Source organism: Pantherophis guttatus, chromosome 2 (genome assembly GCF_059756535.1).
Source record: "Pantherophis guttatus breed Tessera chromosome 2, ASM5975653v1, whole genome shotgun sequence".
Lineage (NCBI taxonomy): Eukaryota > Metazoa > Chordata > Lepidosauria > Squamata > Colubridae > Pantherophis > Pantherophis guttatus.
Window position 1 is genome coordinate 102,517,028 of NC_142064.1, and position 18,609 is coordinate 102,535,636.

The window sequence follows — 18,609 nt, forward strand, 5'->3', positions numbered from 1 at the left end:
TTAATCAAGAACCAAAACTACAACAGAAAATGTCATCAAATGCACCCAAGCTGCTAAAATGATTATTCTCAGAGAATGAAATTCCAACCAAAATACAAACAAATTGAAACCATAAACACAGTTTAACACTGTTTATGACTAAGGAACTCTGCATAGAAGCTATCATTGCTTTCAAATAATAGTTTTTGGAGTAGTTAGCAGCTTCATGTAGCTGATTTAAATATTGAGAGAAGAGATTTTCTGGAGTTTATTATTGACCCATCAGGTTATAAAAAGCACCAAGAACATTTGAATCTGTTCCATTGCCCTCATGATTGTAAAACAGACTGGGACACTTAAATAAGGAAAAGAACATAGGAAAATTGGGTGCTCTCCAAATGCAAGGGAAATTAATCTGATTGGGTATCTTTCACATTGTATTTAATTTAAACCTAGAAGAGGGCTACTGTGCATGTTAATACATATAGCAGCACAAATCTGACAATTAGGTGAGAATCTGCTAGCTGTTCTGCAAATTATATCAGACATTATGTAGTACAATAATTATAGTAAAACAAATCTTACCTGCCATGCCTCAACTTTCTTGATATCTGCACATGACCCATTGGCAAACAGTCCTTTCCCAGGAGTGCAAGTGTATATATCCTGCAAAGCATGAGCAATGGAATATACTGCCAAGTACACATTATAAGATATCCGCAGGTGGGTATAATCCATATATGGTGTTTCCACACTAGTGATGTTCTCACGCCCTGTACATGGGGGACAGAATGAAGCTGTACCATTTCCAGCTCTAGTGCCTTCTTCATAGCCTTTGTGGAAAAAACCTGGGAAATTTTTGTTTCCTTCTGGTAAGTAGCAATTAAACGTCTCCTCCCAAAACTCTTTAATAAATCCATTATTAGCAGACTTCTTAGGGTTTACCTTCTGCAGAAAGTCACGAAAGCCAGGGATCTGTCCTGCCTTAAGAGCAAATCCAATGGTGCCCCCCATGACATGAAAGAATTGTGGCATTGCTATCAATGACGAGCTGGCCCAGGCTTCACTTGCCAGCCAAATTCTGCCAGTGATGTTCCGTGTGACAATCTCTTTGATCAATGGTTCTAGGTCAGGTGCACTGGAGAACACAACGATCACTTTGGCAGTGGAATTCTGGATGACTTTTACTACCTGTTGGATCTGATCCTCAGGCAAGTACTGGGCAATGAGCTCACTGAAGTCAATGCAGATGTTTCTCTCCTCTGTTTCTTCCCTGAACTTTTCAATACCCGGCCGGCCATAATTGTCATCTGCTGCAATGGTACCCACCCAATTCCAGCGGAAGTACTCTACAATGTCAGCCATAGCAGTGGCTTGGTGCTCATCATTAGGTATAGTTCTCAGGAAAGATTTGTATTCGTTCCTGTTGCTCAAGAGCCGACTGGATGAAGCATAGCTAACCTGGAAAAGGAAAGAGGGGAATAAATTATTATGCAACACTTTTAAGTAAAAACTATTCTGAAACATTTCACACAGGATGTGATCCCATGAACACATCCTTAAAGAAGGAAAAATGTTGTATCAGAAGGGCGGTTTTCAAGTGAATAAGAAATTGCTCACAGATGCAGTGGTACACATGGACAGCATGTTGCCAAATTTATGCCTTAGAAAGATCACCTTAAACAAAAAGTTCAAGACTCTTTAATAGGTAAACTAACAATCCAAAAAGAGATATTGATTTTGGGGAGACTTAGTGCGGCCACATGTTTACTGGACCCGTGTCCCTCCTGGTTGGTACTGGCTTCCCGGGAGGTTACACGAGGCTGGCTCCAGGGTGTTATCAACGCTTCGCTGAGTGAGGGCCACTTTCCCGCTGCCTTGAAAGAGGCGGTGGTGAGGCCTCTCCTCAAGAAGCCGTCCCTGGATCCGGCAATATTGGCCAACCTTCGTCCTGGCTCCAACCTTCGCTTTATGGCGAAGGTTGTTGAGAGTGTGGTCGCGTGACAGTTCCCACAATTCCTGGAGGAAACATCTTATCTAGATCCGTTCCAGTCAGGTTTCAGGTCTGGGCACAGCACGGAAACGGCATTGGTCACATTGGTTGATGATCTCTGGAGGGCTCGGGACAGGGGTTGCTCCTCTGTTCTGGTCCTGTTAGATCTCTCAGTGGCTTTTGATACCATCGACCATGGTATCATGCTGTACCGGCTGGAAGAGTTGGGGGTGGGAGGCACCGTGTTGCGGTGGTTCTCCTCCTTTCTCTCCGACCGGTCGCAGTTTGTGTTGGCAGGGGGGCAGAGGTCGACCTCGAGGCCTCTTATCTGTGGAGTGCCGCAGGGATCGGTCCTCTCGCCCCTTCTGTTCAACATTTATGTAAAGCCGCTGGGCGAGATCATCCGTGGCTTTGGGGTGAGATACCACCAGTACGCTGATGACACCCAGCTGTACATCTCCACCCCAGGCCACCCCAATGATGCCCTTGAAGTGATGTCCCAGTGCCTGGAGGCTGTGCGGATCTGGATGGGGAGGAACAGGCTCAAGCTCAACCCTTCCAAGACTGAGTGGCTGTGGCTCCCGGCATCCCGATATAGTCAGTTGACTCCATCACTGACTATTGGGGGAGAGTCTTTGGCCCCCACAGAAGGGGCTCGCAATCTGGGAGTCCTCCTGGATAGGCAGCTGTCCTTGGAGGAACATCTGACAGCTGTAACCAGGGGGACCTTTTGTCAGGTTCACCTGATTCGCCAGTTGCGGCCCTTTCTTGATCGGGATTCCCTGTGCACAGTCACTCATGCCCTCGTCACCTCTCGCCTTGACTACTGCAACGCTCTCTACATGGGGCTCCCCTTGAAGAGCACCCGGAGGCTCCAACTGGTCCAGAATGCAGCAGCGCGGGTAGTGATGGGAGCAGCATGGCGCTCCCATGTAACACTGCTCCTGCGCGAGCTGCACTGGCTCCCAGTGGTCTTCCGGGTGCGCTTCAAGGTGCTGGTTATCACCTTTAAAGCGCTCCATGGCATCGGGCCTAGCTATCTTCGAGACCGCCTGCTGCTACCAACGACCTCCCATCGTCCCGTGCGCTCCCACAGAGAGGGCCTCCTCAGGGTGCCATCAGCCAATCAATGCAGGCTGGTGACCCCCAGGGGGAGGGCCTTCTCTGTGGGGCACCTACCCTCTGGAATCAGTTGCCCCCAGAGATAAGGAGAATCCAAGACCTTAGCGCCTTCCGCCGTGCCCTTAAAACCCACTTTTTCCAGCAAGCCGGGCTGGCTTAAGAAGAAATTTTAAATGTTTTAATTGGTTTGTATTTTTAATTTTGGGCCAAATTTATATATATTTTAATTGTTTTTAATATTTGTATTTCATGTTTTTTAATTCTGGCTGTACACCGCCCTGAGTCCTCAGGGAGAAGGGCGGTATATAAATTTAAAATAAAATAAAATAAAATAAAATAAATATCCATTCTAATAACCATAACATTTTAAAGCCTAATTGAGATTATGTGTCTTTATCAATCTATCCACTGGACTGATGACAACCAAACATTACTTCCTAGGAAACACACCCCATAATGTGAGAAAAGTTTTCTCCTATCATCCTGAAAAATGGCCTTCAAATGGGAGAAGTGTTCCCTCAATCAGATGATAAATCATTTACGAATGTTTTAAACGGTAAATTGGCAATTTATGGTAATTTATTTATGTTTAACGATTTGTATTAGTTTATAATGTAGCATACACAGAAAATACAAAAGTAAATAATAGGAAAGATAGTGAGGGAAGAAGGGAAGAGAAAATGAGGAAAAGAAAAGGGGGAAAAGAAAGAAAAGGCATTGACTTCCAACTCCCTTCAGTGCAGTAGAATAAGACATTAACATAAAACCTCAACTGTTTACTTTTACATAATATTTTAAACTAGCCATTTTTGTAACAATAAATCTATCTAATCGGTAAAATCCAAAATCAAAGTTTTATTTTTTTCTACCTCAAGCACAAAGTCTAGAAGTGGTTTCCAAGTAGAAAAAAAAGTATTTGTATTTTTTTTCTTTGAACAAACACTAAATATAGCCATCTCTGTTAACTCCATCAGTTTTTGCAGCCATTTGTCCATTGTGGGGATCGAGGTAGCCTTCCATTTCTATGCATAGAGTAGTCTTGCTACTGTCAACATATATAACATCAAAGATCATTTTTTTTCTAAATCTTTTCCTATTAAACCCAAAAGAAAAGTCTCTGGTTTTCTGTTTACATTCACTTTAAGAATTTTATGTATTAAGGCATGAATCCTACTCCAATATTTCTTTGCTTTATCACACGTCCACCATAAATGATAAAAAGTCCGTTCTTTACATTTATATTTCCAATATTCATTTGAAATGCCTTTATATATTCTTGACAACTTGTCTGGAGTTAAGTACCAATGATACATCAACTTATATTAGTTTTCTTTTTAAGTTATAATTTAATGTAAATTTTAAACCTTTGTTCCACATATTCTCCCATTGTTCAAGCAATACATAATTTATGATATTTTTTCATTTCAGAGCAGACCTTCAAGTAGGCTCTAATCATATTGTGTCTCATTTATCCCAGGATTTTTCTTCTATCAGTTAAATTGCTATGCCACCCCACTTCATCATCCTCAGTTCCCCATTATATCAAGTGGTTTGCTTGGATCAGTGAAAGAGAAAGAAGTACTTAGAAATGATGGCCATATTATTTCTATATTCCTCAGCCCATCCGGAACTTTGAGAATATCCCCAATATATAAGAAAATTTCCAATCACATATAGAAGCAACCACTGTGCGTTTTCAAATCTGTATTTATTTTAGGAATTTTGCAGGGGTGAAATCCAACAGGTTCTGACAGGTTCTGGAGAACCGGTAGCAGAAATTTTGAGCAGTTCGGGGAACCGGTAGCAGAAATTTTGAGTAGTTTGGAGAACCAGCAAATACCACCTTTGGCTGGCTCCAAAGTGGGGCGGGAATGGGGATTTTGGAGTATCCTTCCCCTGCCACACCCAAGCCCACAGAACCGGTAGTAAAAAAATTTGGATTTCACCACTGGAATTTTGGCAGATTCAGCTAGATAAAAAAATAGATATATTAGTTTAAGGAAAAAAATAGATATATTAGTTTAAGACTTAAGGAATGGAAATTGGGCTGAATTTGTTTAGTCACAATCACTTAACAGTTAACAGAATAATAGAATGAGAAGGAACCTTGAAGATCTTATAGCCCAATCCCCTGCTCAATCAGGAGACTCTATACAATCCAGACAAGTGTCTGTCCATTCTCTTCTTAAAAGCTTCCAGTGATGAGGCATCCACAACTTCTGAAGGAAACCGTTCCACTTGTTAATTGTTCTCACTGTTAGGAAATTTGTCTTTAATTCTAGGTTGCTTCTCTCCTTGATTAGTTTCCATTCATTGCTTCCCGTCTTGCCTTCTGGTGCTTTGGAAAGTAGCTTGACACCCTCTTCTTTGTGGCAGCCCCCCAAATATTGAAACACTGATATCATGTCATCCCTAGACCTTTTTTTCACTAGACTTGACATAACCAATTCTTAATCAAACACCCAATCAATACCCAATCAAACTAGCTTGTTAAAAATTAGGCCAAAACAGCAGCCACAACAATAAATATTTTAAATATATTAAAGAAAATCAATGGCCAGATGGAATCATATCTCATTATGGGTTGTTACATGCTGAAACAGAGTTCAGCAGGAAGCTGCAAAATGAATTGCTATGGCTGATGTAAATACACAATGTGCATTATGCTATTTAATATGGGCATAAGAAAATAAAGGTGTTATAGAGAAATTATCGTATGATTATAATGGGTTGTAGAGCTGCCCTTTTGAATCTAGGGGCTACTCAGACATATAGGCACAGACTGCTACAATGACTTGTTGAATACTGTTGGTGTTCAAAATTGGAAAAGGGATATTTATTCTTTTAAAAAAGGGAAGATGTGGAAATGCTACATTAGCGCTTTAAGATTTTATATACATTGTGAGGTTGACTGAAGAGATGATGAAATATGCCATAGCAACAGTAGAAACATTTTGTAATTAACAAGCTCACCTACCCAGGACCATCCTCTTTCTAGCAATGGAAAGAGACAACATATGCTCACCTGAGGTATATAAAAGAGACCCAGAAGATTGGCAACTGCAGTGGAAATCCCAGAGCCTGTTGCTCCCACCACTGCAATTGTTGAGGGAATATGATCCGAGCAATTGCAAAACTCATCCAGATTCAGAGAGTCAATCTTGTTTTGGGCTACAAAACTCAGTGTGGCTTCCAGAGCTTTAGACACTGTGTTGCAGGTATCAAAAATGCTGTATCCAAGCGTCATATTGGGAAGAAGAGTTGGGCTGTTATTAATCTCTTCAATGGCGAAGATCATTGCCTGTAACCAGCGAAAACCCCGGAAATTATACCTACAAAAAAGGAAGAGAAATCGAAATAAGCACAATGTCTTATATAGAGATAGAGGAGAGAAACAGGAACATATATCGTTTCTGAGTGAATGGAAGAGCACTTCCTAAATCCATTTTCCTCCAAAGAGAAATGCAACTACATATTTCAAAATAATTAACCAAAAATAGGGCCAGTTCACATAGGCATCCATTACAAATCACAATGACCACTGTTATATTGTGCAAATGATGCAATTTACATCAGTTTCATTATGTCATTATCAAGCAAATGATATAAATTACAGAGTGCATGTCATATGTGCGATGAGGTAATAATGCACAGAACGTAAGTTGATCCTTGAATCCTCCAATGGACAACCATGGCAGCTGTACCACATACAAAACAGAGCCCTGTTGGATCAGAACAATGGGCATTTTGGACAGTGGCAGATGGTCTCTCTCTCTCTCTCACCTCTCCCTCTTCCTGGAATTCTCAGCAACCACTGACACAATTTAACAGCATATCCTTATTATCTAAAAGGTTAGGTCTTGTTTTGAGGTCTTGTTTTGAATGATTCCATTACACATAGTCTAGAGAATGTTGTGCCAAGAAAGTATTTTTATTCGTATTCAGAATTGTCCTATGAAATTTTTCAGAAGTAAGTAGTTAGCATTTATATGATATCCCACTTTCTGGGCAATCCATGAGGTATTACATGAGATATTATCAGAATATTAAGGCCCATTTTATCCAAACTTCTGTGTCACCCAATGACCAATCAAATTATGCAGGAAGCTCATAAGGATAATAGAAGAATTTCATGCAGGGTTCCCAGAGAGTTGATATTATATGGCAACCTACTTGTAATTTATGAGGTAATATGTGACCACCAAAATTAGTAACTTTAACATAGATTTATCTATTTTTTTTAAAAAAACCTTCTAAGTAATACTTTACTAAACAATACTAGCTGTTTTTTTTAAAGTATTCCCCTGAGGCAAAGAAGTCCCTGTGTATTTTACTCCAATAGTCATTGCCGACTATAGGGACAGTGCTCATCTCGGTTTCAAGGCCATTGCACCAGCACTGAAAATATTTCTGCGGTCATGTGGCCAGCATGGCATCACGGAGTGCTGTTACTTTCACACCAAAGTAGTACCTATTTATCTAATCACATCTGTATGCTTTCAAACTGCTAGGTTAGCAGCAGCTGGGTGGAGGATGGGAGCTCATCATGTCATGTGGTGCTTGGGTCTCGAACTTGCGTCTTAAACACTGAGCCACAATGCCACCCCTCCCTTGAGGCACTGTGACCAAAAATATATATTGTCTTCCACTATCTGCTTATTTTAGGGCTTTACAGTTAGGGCTGAATAATCCTTCAGATTCAGTCTCCAAAAGGTGTTTTGGAGTATATAGAAGCATGAACATAATAATTGTTTATAGCAGGGGTGTCCAACTCAAGGCCCAGGGGCCAGATTTGGCCCGCGGGGTGCTTAGATCTGGCCCACAGGGTCATCCTTGAAACAGTGAAGGACTGGCCTGTGGTGCCTCTGCCAGTGAAAACAGAGCTCGGGAGGGTCACATGTTTTTACTGGCAGAGGGTTGCAGGAGCCCATTTTCTCTGGCAGAGTGCTTGGGCCATAGGTGCCCCCGACACAAGTGACATCGAGCTGGCCATGCCCACCCTGGCCATGCCCACCAGCCCAAGGTCAAACACCAAGGTCAAACACAACCCTGATCCGGCCCTCAATGAAATCGAGTTTGACAACCCTGGTCTATAGTTTTTCCTAGGACTGTGTGATTGCTATGAAGCATTGGAAAACTGAAGCAAAATCATTGCAGAACCTTGATTAGTAGTTTTATTTTCAATTCTTATGAATCCTAGCATGGAATTCATAATTTTAAACAAGAAACACATTGGGTTGACATTTTCATTGTATCAGCATATTGATATACTGTAACACTGAGAACTTTTTTTTAGATGATTTCTATTTATAACATCTTCTAGAATCACTCAACTATTATGCCAAATTTAACAGCTTAAGCAAACAGGCTACTTCATTTCAACCACAGCTAAGTGATGCTATAAGAAATTGCAAATTACTAGTGCAGAAATTATCTTAATCACTGGCAGCTTGGACTTCATTAGCCCTTGTGTAGAGATTAGGTTTTTAATCCAATTTACACAACTTTGCATTTGTTTACACTGAACTACATTCCCTATTACAAAATTCATTCCTCTAGCCTGGAAATGCCATTAAGGTGCTCTTTACAATCCTTTTTTTTATTTTTATAAATCTTGATAATTTATTATCATTACCCCTGATTGCAGGATAGAATTGTACAATTTAGTGTGTTCTTTTTTTTATAATATTTGGACACTTAAATGTCTCTAGACAGTGTATAAATTAACCAAACACAAAACGTTTTTTTAAAACTAAGAAAATAGCACGAGTTCTTTTCTCTATGAAAATGAAGAGGTCTTCACAGGGCCGGATTTTCCTATAGGCTAACTAGGCTTCAGCCTAGGGCCTCAAGATCAAGAGGGGCCTACATTCAAATTGTTAGCAAAATTAAAATAATTAAAATTACACTTTCACTATAGGTGAAAGGGCCTCATAAGTGGAATAGCCTAGGGCCTCTTTTCATCTAAATCCGGCCCTGGGTCTTCACACAGCACCTATAAGGCCATAATGAAAGTGTCAGGTGAACATCTCTTGGGAGGCTTTCCACAAACAAGATGCCACTCATGAAAAGATCCTTTCTTTGCTGATGGGCTCTCTTGCCTCATTTGGTGAGGCATCTAGAGAAGAGCCGCAGGTGAGGCCATCATGATGCTCTAGAAAAGCAAATATGGATGGATCTTTTAGGTAACTTAGCCAAGATTTAGAGTTACAGGCTAATTAACCGGGGAAAATATAAAGTTCTAAAACCAACTGCCAGGCATGAAGCTCATTAATATTTCTAGTGATGGTAGAGAATCTGTAAGTAATCCCAAATCGTACACCTGATCCTCCAAGGGCAGTGCAGCATTCTCCTCAATGAGAGATTCAGTTCTACTTGTTCCTCCAGCCATGCTGAGGTTACACCAGTGGTGAAATCCAATTTTTTTTTACTACCGGTTCTTTGGGTGTGGCTTGGTGGGCGTAGCAGGGGAAGGATACTGCAAAATCTCCATTCCCACCCCACTCCAGGGAAAGGATACTGCAAAATCCCCATTCCCTCACCATTCCTGGGGGAAGGATATTTTAAAGTCTCCATTCCCACCCCACTCTGGGGCCAGCCAGAGGTGGTTATTTGCCAGTTCTCCAAACTACTCAAAATTTTCACTACCGGTTCTCCGAACTGCTGAAAATTTCTGCTACCGGTTCTCCAGAACCTGTCAGAACCTGCTGGATTTCACCCCTGGGTTACACTCTTTTACTATGTGTAAAATGGATAGTTAAAAATAAATGAGGGGGCCTTTGTTCTGATTCAGTTCGTTCTGATCCAGTCTGGTATTCAATATCAACCAAAGAGAAAATGATAAAGCAGCCAGGAACAGTTTAAAAGAACCAAAAGAGAAACAGGTGCATGGGGTCAGATGCTTCTTCTTTTCAACCTACTTCTAAATCTCCTACTTCATAAATATTCCTGCCTACTATCAAAGCTTTTCAACCAACTTCTAAATCTCCTACTTCATAAATATTCCTGCCTACTATCAAAGCAATAGAAGTGCCTTCTGGGTTAAGGATGAAGAATATAAAAAACCATTATTAAGAAGCTTTGCTCACTATTCCGATGGTTAGAGATGCAAGGCTCAAATTACACATGAAGCAGGCTTCCTACAAGTCATCCCCAAAACATAGAATGCCCTCCAATGAGAGGTTTCATGTACTAGCTGCTTTCTAAGGGTAACCAACCTCATTACAGATTTCTTTGTGCTGAATTGAATATGTTATATCAAATGCAATTATATTTTATTTTGTAAGCCACATACTGTTTTGAAAATCTGCTTATATAGTCAAATTCAGTAAATAAAAGCCAGGTCTGACTGAAAGCCTACTTCAAAAGGGATCAGTCAAATACTTCAGAAAAGCCCATGTACAAGGTGTGGGAGACATAATAGAGTTCAGTTTCTTCCCTACAAGCTTGGAAGTGGTGCTTTTTTTTTTTTTTTTTTGAAACAAAGAACTATTATCTAGCAGAAATCTTAAAACTTTTAAGGCCTCTGGCATGCGAATCTGGGGAATGAGTGAGTTTGGGGGAGATTTGTGGACTTACCTTATGCATTCTACTGATTCTGGCCTAGATTTCAGATCCTGGTGTTTAGCAGCCACTCCAAAATGAATGGGAAACAATCCTCCAAGAATAATGTCTCCTTTCTTCTGTGCCCTTTGATTTGGTCCATAGGCAGAGCTACTCCAAGTAAATGCAAAGAGGATCAAACAGAAACTATAAAAAGTCATCGTTCCTCCTTTATACAAAAGGAATTACGTTGCAAATTTCAAATCAGGTACCTAAGAAGCAACGTAAGCCTAATATAATTTGACATGTTTTTTTCTATTTGAAACACCATACACTATGGCTGAGATGGGAAGGCTTGAAGTCCAATAAGTCACTGGACAATAATGATAGCTCTGATGTCTCTTCAGTGGACTTCTCCATTTCAATTTATCTGATCCAGCAATTCCTTGCTTCTTCAGTATCACTAGCAGTTCACGTAGAATTCATCTTCAAGACTTCCTAAAACAATATTAAAATGTAAAAAAAAATCATGTATACAAAGGAACATAGAACTGTCCACAAATCACAAATCACAGCCTTGTTCTAAAGCTGTTTTAATTTTTTTTCTTATAATTATTTCATAAAACATCACATTTGCTTTACATATAGGAAAAAATAAATAAATAACCAACATATTATATTTACCTATAGCAAACAAATAAATTCAGGCACGATATCCCTAACAAGGATGTCTTAGTTTCAATATCCATTTTTCCCAAGTGAAAAACCAGTTAAAGTGCTTCCTATTTAACAATAATTAATGAGAAATTCCAAAATGTGCATCAAGTTCAAGGAGGATGATTATAGACATAAGTAAGGTAAAGGTTCCCCTCGCACATATGTGCTAGTCGTTCCCGACTCTAGGGGGCGGTGCTCATCTCCGTTTCAAAGTCAAAGAGCCAGCGCTGTCCGAAGGCGTCTCTGTGGTCATGTGGCTGGCATGACTAAAATTGACATAAGTATAGCCATTTAAAGAAACAGTGATGAGTTGCTGAAATTATTATATGACAGTGAGTCTATATAAAGAAATCCATACCAAAATACACAAAGAAAAATAGGTTTCAACACCCACATAGATCTCTAGCACTAGCACTTAGACTTATATACAGCTTTACAGTGTTTTACAGTCCTCTCTAAGTGGTTTACAGAGTCAGCATATTGCCCCCAACAATCTGAGTCCTTATTTTACTGACCTCGGAAGGATGGAAGGCTGAGTCAACCTTGAGCTTGTTGAGTTTTGAACTGCCAAATTGCAGGCAGCCAGCAGTCAACACAAGCAGCCAACCTTGAGCCACTCAGAATAGAACTCCTGGAGTGAGCAGTGAGTTAGCCTGCAGTACTGCATTCTAACCACTGTGCCACCATAGCTCTTTGGCACCACTAAGTGACTATTTCATGTTTGACAAAGACGCTTCCCCTATGCCTGTGATGGCGAACCTATGGCACGCATGCCAGAGGTGGCACACAATGCCCTTTCTGTCAACATGTGAGCCACTGCCCCAGTTAAGCTCTTCCATGCATGCACTTCCCGCTGGCCAGCTGGTCTTCGGGTCTCTGCCACGCATGAGTGGGCACATGTGCATGCGTGGGGCGCGTGCGAGGGTGCATGCGAGGGGCATGTGCAGGGGCGGAGCATATGCATGGGAATCACACGCATTGAATTTTAGGGGTTCGGGCGCACAGGCACGCACTTTGGGCACTCAGTCAGATAAAGTTAGCCATCACTGCCCTATGCTATAAAACAGTAGGTGGACAGATTTTTTTTCTTCATTTACTACCATTTGGTGGAAGAGTTGTTAAATTAATATTTATAAAGAAAAGGAAAGGAAAGGAAAGGAAAGGAAAGGAAAGGAAAGGAAAGGAAAGGAAAGGAAAGGAAAGGAAAGGAAAGGAAAGGAAAGGAAAAAGTCACCAGCAGACATTTCTACTTAATATAAAACCAAATGCATAACTTTCCATTATTTGCAATTCCAATATATTTTTCACTCTAATTTCTCATTTTCACATTATGCAAAATTAAATAAAGGAAAACAATTGTAAAACATAGCCGTTCTAAAATGTTACTCCTGTCTTATGTCTACAATGCACACAAACCATCATGTTAGCACTTTAAGTATTTGTATGTTGAATGAAGTGATACAGGAAAAAATTGATAGAACCACAGTCAGACAGATTTCTGAATATTTTAAATAGCTCAGAAAACAAAAGAGGAAAACTTATTCCTTGGGTTTCCTTGATCTGAAGGACAAATCATCCCCATTCTCCCATTGTTAGATCTGGTAATCACACAAAAGGAATAGGAATAAGGGCAAAACCAACTAGAGTCTGCAGTCTTCATACCCTTAGACAGCCTCCAAATTCTGAGATAAGGAGGTGGGGGGTGGGGAGAAGAAAATTGAGAGTACCAATGGTTCCTTTAGTTGTAAGCATCACTTATTACCTACATTAGTCATATAAAAGGACTGCATCTCCTGCTTTTAGCAGAATAGCTGTCTTTAAGCCTCACCAAAGGTTGTATTCTTTCTGTAACTTCAGGGGGGAAAATCCTTCTGAGATAATGAATGATAGAAGATAGCATAAATGAGGAGACTAAGAAGTAACTAAGTGGCAGCTAACAAGTCTGGAATAGTTCCTTTGCAAAGTGAAGAAATAGGGAATGTTTTTTTGTGCCACCCACTCCATCAGAAAGACCAAACTTAACAGTAATGCATCTCAGATGCCAAGATATGCTTTAAACATACACTAGGAATGAGCTTGTACTGGGGTGGGGGGGGGCACTCATGGAGACCCAGTAATATATCCCCCATAACACTCCAAGGTAGGTCTATGAAGAAAGTCTTCTGCCTAAATATCGAAAACTGTGCAATATGGGGCTATAATAATCTAATCCTTATTGCACCCTGTACAAGTCATTATTATGATGAAGAGTAATATGTGATTTCCCTGGCATGCTCCCTAAGGGATAATAATAATCTCAGTCCTATTAACCCAGTAGTCTGATTTCCTCGTGGCATACTTAACCTAGTCAGCCACTATCCCAGTGAAATCCCTTTACCTCATATTCTGGCAACGTACAGTCACGCTAACTGGGTCAGAAGTCAGCAGTTTAAAAATTACTGGCATTTCCCTCACTTTTTTTCAAAGGTGCATAGTATCCCACCAAAGGAGACACAACATGCCACAACATCACCAAGCCATTCTCCATTGGTCAGATAGGTAGAATAAGCAAGGCTAGTCTATAGTGCCTGGCCTGTATTTCAGTTCTGTGCTCTCAAGCTTTGGCACCGAGTTCAGAAATGGAGACTTCTGTTTTTCAGCCACTTTCCCCCCTCGAGTTCTTTTTACATGGAGACTCATGTAAAGGTCAACTGCCTAAGTTTAGCTGTTCCTCCAACACAATTGACTGGATAGCATTAGTTCAACCCATGCGTGACCAGCTCTCTTTTGGGTTAAATTTAACCCGCTGGTTTAATTGATTGAATCAACTGACATTTGTTTTTATTTTGGTACACCCACAACAGTTTGCTGATCCAGTTAGGTGTGCTGTAGGAATCATTTGAAGACTGATTTTGGTAAATATATATTTAAAATTCAAGCAAGCTTGGAAGGAAGGGAAATATCTACTATGTTACATCTCTGTGAAGGTGATCTTTCTGCCCAGGTTGGAATGTACAAACACCTGGAGTCACCCTCCAGTGAGCAGCATCAGCTCACCTCCCTGCCAAGTCCACCACAGTACACGTTCCATCTCCGGGACAACGGTGTGACTTTTGGAGGCTCTATGCCTCATTTAATTCTGGTAATGGCCTAATTGGGTTGGAAAAATGCAGGGGCAGGAGTGTGATTAAAAACTAGCTTGGTGGTGCTTATTTATGCCAGTGGAAAGAGAAGGGTTTTTGGTTGAGGTTATGTTTTTGTTTTTTTAGTTTTAGTTTTAAGCATGCACTTAAGAGTGTTTCTTCAAAGACTGATGCTATCTGTAATGTTATGAATGGTATTACCTCAAATATGAAAAAGTAAGGTGCAAAATTCACACAGCATCTTTGCAAAGTTTTATGGGTGATTCTTATCTTAAAATGTTTAATTGCTTTCATTCAACTCAAAGTTTTTTTGTTTTCTCTCCTCCAAATCTATTGTAGCTATTCTGGAAATCATTCTGCTTGATACAGAGAAATGTTACACGGGGAAATCTAAGTGATGAACTTTGCCATTAGTTACACACACACACACACACACACACACACACACACACACACACACACCCTTCTCATCTAGGTAGTCTCCAGTTCTAAGAACGGCCTACTTCCCAGGATTGCTTAAAGAACTATAAAAAATAGGGATATTGGATGTTATAACAAAGAAGGCAAATTCTTCCTGCTATAATGTCCTACATTTTACAAATGTACCAAAGCAACACATTCCAGAAACACATAGAAGCTTTTAAGATTACTGCTAAAAGCAAGTTTTTGAAAGAGCCATTATTAAATACAGCTAGAAGATGAAAAATGATACTTCTCTTAAAGAAAAATAAGTGATGAAATGCTACATGGTGTAAAAACCTTTTGAATACTGTACATGGTTTTCCTTTAAGTTAACAAAAATGATAATCTTGCCAAGGGGTAATAATCAGTTTTATCTTTTGTTTCTTTCTAAACTTGAAAAAATGTTGCTTCTCTTTTCCCTTTTCTCCATTTTTCTCCATTACTGTAAATCTATTAAAGTGTAATTAAGGACAATGTCTCTCATTTTTATTTGATTTTAAGATTACTGGCAAAAGAACAAGAATAAGAGGCAGAACATAACTAGACAATAATACAATCTTTGGGGAGGAACAGATATTTTAAAGAGATATTGTATGGGAATTGTTTTTAACTTTTTAAAATAAACTTGAGCAATATATACTTTAACATGGTAAGACAGATTTTAAAGGTTAATTTATTTATATTTCTAAAGCATTTATTATCAGGTTTTGTACAGCTCTCAGACTCCTGAGTAGTCTGCCATGCAAATGCTCTAAAAAGTCTGTATAATGGATAAGGGCAGCTTTTAGTCATATGGCTATGGCTGCCAGATTAAAAAAGGGGCAAATTCAGTCCTTTTCAGCATTCTTCTGATTAGAAAGAACAATACAACATCCCTGCACACAACTGTGTCTAGCAGAGTTTCTTTTATCTGTTGAGGCTCTTCAAATGACTGATAAGAATCTATCCTACTCCCTGCAGCAAGGAAAGCCTCAATGGATAGCAGAGATTCTCTGCAACAGCCAGTTACCACGATGTTTATTGCTACTCTTCTCTGAATGTGAGCATGCTGACACCTGGTCCTAAGTCAGTTAGTACTTTAAAAGAAACTAGCAACCTGAGATGGTCTCAGAAACAAAAAATGTGTTTTGGTCAAAATGTAGCAGCCAATTTGAATATTACTTAGGCATGAATGAGAATAGCCAACTGTGGGTTCCCCCAAAAGATCCAGAGGTAGCACATTAGTATGAGCTTGTATAAACTATTTCCAGTTATAATTGGAAACATTTTATATTTCAGCAATTGGTGGGCAAGAAAGGAAAGATAATGGCAATATTAGGACATTCTCACTGGTATAAAATTGCTGTTGTTCAGAATTCTTAGCAAGACTGAATCTGACCCTTCATGGACACATCTTTACAGTCTCCTTGGCAACAGAACAGTAGTAGTTTGCCATTCCCTGCTTTGGGGATCTTTTTAAAGTTTTATTTTCCCATCTTTTTTTGCAGCTCACAACCTCCTGAGTGGTCTCCCACCCAAATGCTATTTAGGAGCAACCATGCTTAGCTCCTGAAACCAGAGAATATCAGACATGTAATCAACTTTAATATTGCAATATGGAAAAGTCTTTTAAACATACATTGATGATCATATTGTTACTGCGCTTTTTATGCTGCGCCCCAAATTTAACATTCATCTAGTTTTGGGATGCTAGATTGTATTCTAGATGATTTGTCTCTTGCATAAGAACTGGAGAATGCCAAAGCAGTCTAAAAATCAACAAAGGATTTTCTGAATGAGATAGTTGAAATGGATATCCAGATCTGACAGTGGAAAATAAAGAGATGTACAAAATTCTCAATCTAGTGAAGATGTCAATAAATGCCATAGCAAGCCATTTGGTATTTTCTATTATTCTAATGTAAGTTTTTAAAAAGTTCCTGTCCATATTTGTTCTGTATGTTTTTTTGACTCCATTTTACTTAACCAACTTTTTCCCTTTATGTCAGCATTATGAGAAAGTTGCACCTGTGTTTGTATTCAAAGACCCAGATGAGTTCAAATGCTAACAGTTGTCCTGTGGGAGATACTGAAGTGAAGCAGAACAAGCCCAGGTTGATTTTCAGATAACAAGCCTGAGGTTGCTCTGTCAGCAAAGAGGAAAGCTTATTAGTCCTGAAAGGCTAAATGAAACAGATCAAATTCACTGAAAGTGAATAATTAGAGTCACAAAAAGAAACTTATGATTAAATATTAATTTCTAGTAAGATTTCCACTGCTTAGGTATCTTCCAGTCATTCTGTTCTTTGCATTTTCGTTGTTTCAAACTTTGTTTTCATGTTTATAACATCAAAGCTGAATCATCAAAGGTTATAAGCATAAAAGTCCAGATACTCATTGGTTTGGGAAAGAGATCTATATATTTAGAACAATTACCATTTCCTCCAAGTTTTTTTTTCTCTCTCTCAAGAAAACTTTAAAACTGAATTGGAAACTAAGACCAAATATGGCTAAGGTGCCATTGTCTCAGTGATGTAAAAAGAAGGGCTAAAAATGTTTTAACATTTTGGAAAATTTGCCCACACCGATGGATTCTATGGTAACTGTTCTACTAATAAAGCAATGACATCACAAGAGGCAAGAGAGTGAAACATTAACAGGTGTGAAGAAAGCAAGATTTTCAATCGGTTCTTTTGTTGTTGTTTTTAAATAATGTACAGTAGTTGTTTTTATTGATCAATGCTCCAAAATCTTTCCATTTTTCCTAGTTTAGTTCCAAATAACTCCTTTGTGGTTAACCTTTGTGGTTAGAAATAAAGATTTATACTTCCTTTTATTTCCTTCTCCATTATTAGGTAGTATTTCCCCTGTCATTTGCACCTCGTTTCTTAAGCAATTGCATTTTTTTGTCTCCTTACTAAAACACCACATCAAAACTCCCCTGCTGCCTCAGTTTCCTAAGTGAACCAGATCTGCTTTGTGACCACGAAGCACACAGCATATCCCTTGTTTTGGTTCTTCTTTTGCCTCTGATACTGGCCAACCACTGCAAAAGGTCCATTTTGATGTAATTGTGTCAAAGCTTGACTCTACTTTGTATATTTTCCACCTGTTGTTAGTCAAAGACATTTTGCTGCTTGAAGCCAAGAATAAAATAGCATCCCTCTTGTTCCCAGTAACAGAAACTGACTGGAGGAATGATGACAGTGGAACAGCAGCCTTCCCACAGCCAGGAACAGAAGGCTATTGGGGGGGAGGTTGCAAGAAAGTTGGATTGTGCCTCCCACTCCCATCTGTTCCCTAACACCTTGCCAGTGTCTCCCAGCATCTCCTGCCTGAGGTGGCTACCTTCTCTAAGAGCACAGTCATCCTTGTCCCCTATCTTTGCCCATCCATCTTCCTCACTGACTCCTTTTCAATATTGGTCCCCTCCCATAATTTGGGATTTTGCAAGTTAGGGAATTGGGGGGGGGGAGAGGAGAAATCAGTGTGCATTTATTCCACAAGTTTCCCCATAAGCAAGTAAACTGCCTCCTCGTCTTCGTTTCCTAATATCTGATGACAGATTGGATGGTTAGATTAAATTAAACCTTGTGAGTTGGGCTGTGTGTACTTTAGTGTGGGAAGCTGATGATTACATGTTTTTTCTCACATACTTCACAAGGATTGACTTCTTCTGTGCTTGGTTGATTT

General features: G+C 39.7%; 1 protein-coding gene across 1 annotated transcript in view; it reads right to left on the reverse strand.

Moving 5' to 3' along the window:
* The window catches only part of CASR (calcium sensing receptor), a 41,400-nt gene extending 30,266 nt beyond the window's left edge, over positions 1-11,134 (reverse strand). The window contains exons 1-3 of the mRNA XM_060690311.2: positions 10,673-11,134; positions 6,120-6,426; positions 565-1,440 (exon numbers count right to left, since the gene is read on the reverse strand). Of these exons, the coding sequence (XP_060546294.1) occupies positions 565-1,440; positions 6,120-6,426; positions 10,673-10,857 (1,368 nt within the window). The 5' untranslated portion in view covers positions 10,858-11,134. The remainder of the gene's footprint in view (positions 1-564; positions 1,441-6,119; positions 6,427-10,672) is intronic.
* Between the last annotated feature and the right edge of the window lie 7,475 nt (positions 11,135-18,609).